Here is a 7,972-nt window from a genome sequence, read left to right as displayed (position 1 = left end):
CTGTTGGCGCCACTAGAAATTACCTCAGGGGAGCGCGGCCCTGGGGGCGGAGGGGACGAGGAGAGGGGCCGGGCCCGAACGGGGCAGCGCGGCCCCGGGGGCGGTGGGGACAAGGAGAGGGGCTGGGCCCGAAGGGGGCAGGGGCTGGGCCCGAAGGGGGCAGGCCCTGCCCCTCTCCTCGCCCCCTCCGCCCCGCGGGGCGCCCTGCCCCGCCGCTGACGTCCCTCCGCCCGCGGCGCACAACCGCCCTTTCCCGCCCCCACCGGCGGCGGTTGCCCGTCGCGGAGCATGGCTCCCCCCGCGCCTCGGACGCTGTCTTTTCTCCTCCTCCTCCTTTCCCTCCACCTCACCGCCTCTTCCAAGCTCAACATCCCCAAGGTGCTGCTACCCTTCACCCGCGGCACCCGCGTCAACTTCACGCTGGAGGCCAGCGAGGGTTGCTACCGATGGTGAGTGCAGGTGCCGCCGCCCTTTGTCCGCCGCTTCTCCCCTCCCGCCGCCGCCGCCCGGATGCACCTGCGGCGTTTCCTCAGCCCGCGGCGGGAAAACGCGACGCGGCGGGGCCTGATCTCTCCCCCCCGGGGCCGCTCTCCCGAGGGAGCCAGCAGCGCCAGGCCTCCCCTCGCCGGTTTCACGTTACTTCGGGTGTTTTTCGGAGTGGCCCAGCGGTGTGGGAGCACAAATGGAGATAATCGCTGAGGAGAAAGGCTGGGCTGTACAAACCATCGCTGTTTTTTTCCCACAGTAGGGATTAAACCCGCTGGAGGGGGGATCTGGCTGGAGGCCGGGGCTGCCAAGGCCGTGAGGGGAAGATCCTGCTGTGGGGGAGCTTCCCGCCATGGCTGGGCGCCCCGCATGCGCCTCGCACCCCACGTGTGCCCACCGTGCCTCCCCACGCGTGCCCACCTTGCCTCCCCCATACTCCACGCGTGCGTGCCCTGCCTCCACACGCCCCCTGTGCTCACCCTGCAGCCCCAAGCCCGCCGTGCCACCCCACATGTCCTCAGTGCCACCCCACACGTGCTTGCCCCCCTGCCCCACGTGTGGGGGCAGCACCCAGGGCTCACGCTTATGCTGCTGGCGTAGAAATAGCGCTTCCCTCGCTGGGGTCAGTAGTGAAGGACCGGCGGCTTTGAGTTTGGGGTATGGATGTGGAGAAGGAGGGATCGAGTCGCAGCACCTAGCTGAGGCGAGAGCCTGTCGGTGCTGCTGTAAGCTTAGGCAGCACCCTGAGCATGTCGCCTGTGGAAGATGAAGCCAAGTTTTAAAAGATTATATCTTTTCTGGTTTTCTTTTGGAGGCCTTGGTGCTGAGTATGTGGGATAAGCTTCTGGCTGTCAGCCCCCATCCGACTCACGCAGGGGGGAGGCCTGTGAGCTCACAGGAGGCAGGTCTGGCTTGTGTTGAGCACTGGGGGGCTAAAGGCAAATACCACAGTGTGTGCAGATTTAGAAACTGGGTTGTTTCTGTTAACACGAAGTTGTGAACTTCATGTTAAACAAGTGTTACCAAATCCCCATCCTTTAGCATACCAGAATTGTAATTTGGATCAGTAATGAGCAGGAGGTACCCACCTGAAATAAAAGTGGCAGTCAAGATATGTTTAGGATGATACTTCCATATGTGCCAGATGGATGCGTGTAGCAGTTTTCAGTTGTTATTTTGTGGCTGACAGTTACTGAAATACATCGCATAGGGCTGTATTTTTTTCTATACCGGTTTATTTGGCTGATGGTCCTACACTTCCCAATCTGGGGCTGGTTACAAGCCTTTGATCTGTGACAGCTTGCACATTTGAGAGTTTTGGCGTGCAAGAGCAGTAATCAGAGTTTCTCCAAAAGTTGACAGAAGTGCAATTACTAGAGGAACTGCTTGTGGTCGTGTAATTTAATTTTTATATGGGCTATTTTAGTGAAAATCTCGCAAGTACGGGTTTTTTCTTTCTCCTTACTCTAATCTTTAAAGGCAACTGAGTCTTTAAAAGGATTTGGTTTAAGTGGTAAAGTACATTGTATGAAGCTAAAGACCAAACTCATCAAAGTACTAGTAAAAGCCGGGAGGTGTAGACTGTCTTTCCAGTTTTGCCAGCGAACTGCTAGGTGATGCTGAGCTGGTTACAGCCACTCCTGCATGTGCCAAGCGCTGTCCAACTGTCAGAAGTTTGTAGACCTTTGCAAATCTCACGGAAATCTACACATGAAAAGATAGAAGATTGTACTCCAGGGAAATACCAGATTTGGGTATCTCTAATGAGGGTGATTTGTAGGCACTTCAGAGCATGTTATATTGGTGTCAGTTGCCAGCCATGGATCGTATCCCTCACGCAGATAGGCTTCAACACACTTTTCTATCCTCTCCCTATGTCTGCCCTTCAGAGATTAATTTTGGTTGAGAATTAAGGAAACCATACCAACTTCATACAGAGCGTGTCGTCATTTTCTGTACCGGGGTTGTAAATGTGTATTTATTCACTTCTGCTTTTGCAGGGACTGGCAGGATGTGGGTGGTAAAGCTCAACGTGTGCTTACAAAACCATCCGAAGGAAGCAGTAGCTGTGTCTTTGTGTGTGACTGAGCAGAAGCAGTAATGCTCGTCGTGGTGCTCAGAGCACGTTTGCTAGATTGCATCTGCGGCTCTCTTTCCCTCTACATCCTTGCCCCTGCAGGCCTTGAACTGTAGGAGGTTAGAAAGAAGCGTACTTTGGAGGGGCAGGCAACTCCACAGCCACTTGCTGACAAGCTTCCTGTACTTTCCCGTTAAAACTGTCTGTAATAGGGATTACTGGAAGGAGGCCGTTAAACTGAAGAAGTTAGGAAGTATCAAATGTAATGACTTCAGAAGTAGTGACTCTACCTCACCCAGAATTTGTAAAATAATGGGTGGGTTTGCATGCAGGAAAGCAGGGATTTGGAATGCAAATGATACGATTGAGGCCCTTTGTGTCTGGAGAGGGGATTGAGGTTGTGTAATACGGGTGATTGAGAGGTTAGAGGTAGCATGTGAAAGCTGCTCTAGTCTTACAGCAGCATCTATCTTCAAAAGACATCCTTTGAGTATTTGAAGGACTGCATTACTCATGTCAAACATTCAGAATTCCAATTTTGTGAAAAGTCAGTCTATGGCATGTTGTGACCTTATTTCTTTCCAGTTTCCCTTTGGGGCTTCAAGTTTACCTCTGAAAGCAGGAGATTTTCAAAGTTATTGTAATGGTGTCTGAAAATTCCAATGATTCAGAGGGAAAAGGTCAAATTTTATCATCATCCCAGCAGATTGGGAGCAATGACAAAATTACAAGCATGGGTTTAAAGTATTTTCTGATTTTCAAGATGCTCATGCCTTCTGGAGTTTGGATTGCCTTCATGTTAAAAATTATTTTTTGGTAAAAGCTTTGTTTTCAAAGCATGCAGTGTTCCCATCTGTAAATATTGTACATGGTACTATCTTCAGGGATAAAACACAGTCTGTGTGGATATATTTAGCATTTAAATTACATCTGTATTTATCTTTTAATTACCTTAATCCAGAAATTACACCTGGAAGAATGAAAGCATTCAGAAGCAGAATTCTCTCCTTGAAATCTGCCTTACCATAATAACATTTTGGAGGGGAGGGGGGAACACACAAAACAAAAAACCATTTTCCCCCGAGGTATACAGCATGGCGCAGGGTATTTATAGTAGAAATTATCTGTAGCGTATAAATATGTTTCTGTGTCCGTAGCGTTGTTTCGTATCTTGCAGAATTGCAATAAATGGTGAGAACTGGTGGAAAGTTTAAGCTTCAGAGTTAGTTTTGAGAAATACAACTGATTGACTTTGAACCACTGACCGTTCAAGTCAGAGATTTTGCTATGGAAAGGTTACAGCTATAGGAAACTGTTCAGAGGTGATAATAGCCCTGTACAATATTGTTTATTGCAAATATAATGAAGGAGAGTTTATTGCCACCTTAAATAAAAGGGTTTGTGTGTGTTGCTGAAGCCCTCACTGAGGAGGTTACATAAAGCTAATTGCCATTGGGAGAGGAGCAGGTGGCAGAGAGCTGGAGTGGGAGACCAGTGGCTCAGTGGGTTTGAGCTGCGCAGTGCACAGGTACTGCCAGAGAGCCCAAGCCCTGTACGCCCTGCTGCTGTTGCAGTAGCTGGCTGGCTTATTTTCTAGCTCCTTATCTTGTCATGTTTCTGATACTGGTTTGTAAATTGGTTTTATCACTCCATGGGATATATGTGGTGGCTTATGTGTTTTAAAAATATATATTAAATAGGGTGTTGCTGATCAAGGTCTGTTACTTTGCTGTAAGACTGACAATCTCATCTCTGATAATCTGGCGGTTTTGTTGTTGTTTTGTGGATTACCTGTTTTACCACAGGTCTACAAAAATCCTGTCTTTGACTCTCACTGAAAAATGTTTTGTGTGAGATACTGATTGTTAACTTCCATATTATGAAATGACATCTTAAATAATGATTGTTATCCCCTGCTGTCCTTACCCCTTCTTTGGTTCTACCTATAAGGCCGTTATAGCAGCTAGTAAAATGTTCTCCCTCTCCCCGAGGTGCTGCGCTGCTCACTGCAGGGTAGGCTGGCTGCTTTGCAACATGTGCTTTCCCAGTGTGGCTTCAAGCTCTTATGATACCAGAACGAGGTCAAAATTGGGCTGAGATATCTTTGTTGGTAAAGTGAGACGGGCTGTGCTGCTGTGGCTCAGGTCTGCGTTACCTGAGTATGTTGGCTCCAAACCAGAGCGGGTAGTGTGAGTCTGTGGCATAGATGTTTTGCCAGAGTTGAGGAGGCAGAAGAAACAGTCATGGTTTTTTTTCTCTTAGCTGGTGTGTCAACCTGCAGTGCAGGTTTACTGTTGAAAAAACTTTTTCTGAATCTGAGCGTAACCTGCCTGGGAAGGAGGACAGAAAGAGTGGGGTCTGTTGTTGATTTGGGGCAGCTTTCATTGCTGAACACCCATGAAGTGTTTTAAGACTGTTGCTCTCTTTGGGTGTGGGTCTTTCTTTAGTAATTGAAGCTTTAAGCATGTCTACAGGTGAGCAGGTTTGACAGAGTGGATAATTTGAAATAATGCAGAATGTGACATTGGCGTTTTGCAAGTAAACTGGCATTTTTTCATTTTGTAACTTGAAATCAGGCTAAGCTGATTTCAGAACAACTTGTGTAGACCAAGTTATTGCATTCTCTTGGTTGGAAGTTGACTGTCACTAGTGTGGCATGCCATTTTCCTTCATGCAGCTAGAAAAGTTACAGAGATAAGCACTTATGGTAAAATGCTTTTGGCCACCAGCTGATTTGAGAAAATATCCAAGTTACAGTTGGGTTTCTGGGTTGGATTTTTGAGAACAGTCATCAACGTAATCTCCTTCCTCTGAGGTTAATGGGCATGCCAGCTGATCACCATTGTAAAATCCCATGGGCAAACGCTTCATCCTTGTCTCATTCTGTACTGTGTGATGTTTCCATTTGCTTTTAAAGCAAAGAACTGTATGTAGGACTTTTTTGCTGCTTTTTGTTTTCCCAGTACAATAAGAAATCTCCTAGGAGAGGATTGAGTGAACAATAGAGAGATAATCTGCCACTGTGTTAAAAATCCTGAAGAGTTGAGGGAACTCTGCCAGGCTGCCCCTGTTTCCTTTGGAACGGTTCCATTCCCATATCCTTGGTTCTCTGGGAATTTATTTTTTTAATCATACAACTACAGTTGCCTGGATGCTGTTCTGGCTCTTGTCTCTCTTCTCATTTTTGTATGTCAACAGTGTTAGTCTCAAGAGTGACTGGAAATAAGGTACCTAATGTATTGGTCAATCCAATCTTACCAAACTCTTGAAAACCTTTACTAGCCAGTTTCCCTCTGCCTATATATCTGCCTGCATGCCTGATAGAAATTCTAAAAGGTTAGATCAACTGACAGTCGTGGTGCATCTCTGCAAAGGTTGATTTTTGCTAATTTAGTCAGTTGAGTTTAGTCTGAAGAGCTGACAAAACAATGTTAAATGCTGAAGCAATAAGAATCAACAGAGTATTGCTAGAGTGAGGGAAAGAGTAATACTTGCCTGATGTTTAAACCAGCTGATAAATAAATTAAATATAATCCTTGAAATATTTCCATGTGATATTACAGAACAATCAGTTAAAAAAAAATGCAGGCATAGGTTTGGGTAGACCTGTAGATACAATCTTGGCACACAGCTCTGTGTCCAGGAGGGGGGCGAAAATCGTCAATGGAATGGAAACTGGCTGTTTTTATTGTGAGTGTCATTAATTCCTGAGCAAGTAGGATTTTATTCTGAGGGAGGTAAGTATTGGGACTCTTGTTAATTCTTTTTCCTCACCTCCTCACTCTTCTTTCCAGTGCTTCCTCCCCTGCCTTGCTCTTTCTTACAGACGCTGGTATGGGATGGAGAGCTAGTGCCAAAAATGCTTCCCATTGCTTGCTTCTCAGGATCTAATTTTGACCTCTGACAAGCCTAGCTCTCAATATCGCACACTGACGTGCTGCTGAAGATCTGCTGTAATTGGAAGGTGATATAAATTGCAGTCTTTGACGTCATCTTAAAGCAAGAGTTTCTTTTTCATGTCCATCTAGGACACAGTAGTGATCCCTGTGTGTTATTACAGCAGAGTAATGCCACTGTAATGTGCAGCCTGTTTGATGAGTGCCTTATCCTTTCTGTACTTGACCTTGAATTGCATGTAGCTGTAAACAGAATATGCTTTTGATATTGCCCAGTGATACTGAGGAGTCATTAAATGTCATATGTTACGGTGTAAAAGCAATAGTCATGCAGATTGTTTTTTAATATAATTCAATAGTAAACCAAGCCTCAGAAAGGCTGTTTCACCTTCCCAGTTCGGATAATTGCCTAAAATAGAGCACATACTATTGGTAATAAAACTAAAAATGTACTTGTATTAAAAAAGGTAAGAAATTCAGCTGATATTCTTAGCTCCGATTTTAAACTACTGTTAGAGGCCAAATACTATCTAATCTCAGGTTCCTTACTCCATTGACAACTAAGAGTTAACTGGCCTTCAGCTGTCAAGGCTTAAAAGTTCCTTTATAATTATGGAGTGTATGTAAGTTCACAGCTGAAATTTAATGCAAACTTTTAGTTTATCTTTGTTACTTCCTTTTTCTAGTCTGAAAAATATCTTGTAATTAGATTTAGTTTTACAGCACTGCTGTTAGTGCAAACTGTAGTGGTTACAGATTGTAATACCTAACCGTATATTAAAAGAACAAATACCAATACAGTGAAACCCCTGTTGTGTTGTAAACATAATCAATTTCAGACTGTAAGAAAGCAGAAACCTCAAATTAATAAGAAAAGATCTAATGGCAGAAAATATTAAGTAGTGTAAAGAACTAAATAATAAAAATAAATTCTGTACATGTAATGCTTATTTAAAGGTGCCTGCATGCATATTAATTCAGATCTGCATGCTCAGCTAAAAAAAAAAGCCAAGTACAGGAAAAGCCTTACTGGTTGTGAATACTAACGTTCTTTAAAGAAACTTGCTAGATGCTGGAAAACTCTTCCATGGTTGCCAAAGAAGGTACAGAGTAACAGGAAAATAACTAATTCTTCACTCTTAAATTAATCACTGTATAGTGAAGTTAAATTGTACTACTAATATAGAAAATGAATCATATTACTTTAGAAACAGGGTAAACCCTAGTATAAAAAAGTATGCTCATATTTGTGTACTTTGCTTAGGTATCTGGAATATAACAAACAATTTTCAGGCCTAAGCTTCTAATTGGTGTTTAAATTGTCCATTGAATACTGCTGTGGGTTGTTTTTTCCTTGATCAGGTAAAATACACTGGAATTTCTGGGTTAGCAGTTGTTACTGTTGTTTCGAAACCCTTTACAACTAGTCTGTGTAAGCAAAACATTGTTGGGAGCATGCCAATATTATGAATTAATAATGCATTGAACTAATGAATTTTGCCCAAGACACAGC

The 7,972-nt window shown here is 44.5% G+C and overlaps 1 protein-coding gene across 2 annotated transcripts in view; it reads left to right on the top strand.

Annotated features, from left to right (window-relative positions):
* Nucleotides 1-225: 225 nt before the first annotated feature.
* NUP210 (nucleoporin 210) overlaps nucleotides 226-7,972 on the top strand; it is a 67,857-nt gene continuing 60,110 nt past the window's right edge. Inside the window, exon 1 of one of the 2 annotated variants that reach the window (XM_074836708.1) lies at nucleotides 226-449. In XM_074836708.1, the coding sequence (XP_074692809.1) occupies nucleotides 289-449 (161 nt within the window). In that variant the 5' untranslated portion in view covers nucleotides 226-288. The remainder of the gene's footprint in view (nucleotides 450-7,972) is intronic. The other variant, XM_074836705.1, reaches the window with a different exon arrangement.

This window comes from Strix aluco, chromosome 11 (assembly GCF_031877795.1).
Source record: "Strix aluco isolate bStrAlu1 chromosome 11, bStrAlu1.hap1, whole genome shotgun sequence".
NCBI classification, from domain to species: domain Eukaryota; kingdom Metazoa; phylum Chordata; class Aves; order Strigiformes; family Strigidae; genus Strix; species Strix aluco.
Note: the sequence above shows the minus strand (reverse complement) of the source record. Positions and strands in the feature narration are given on the sequence as shown.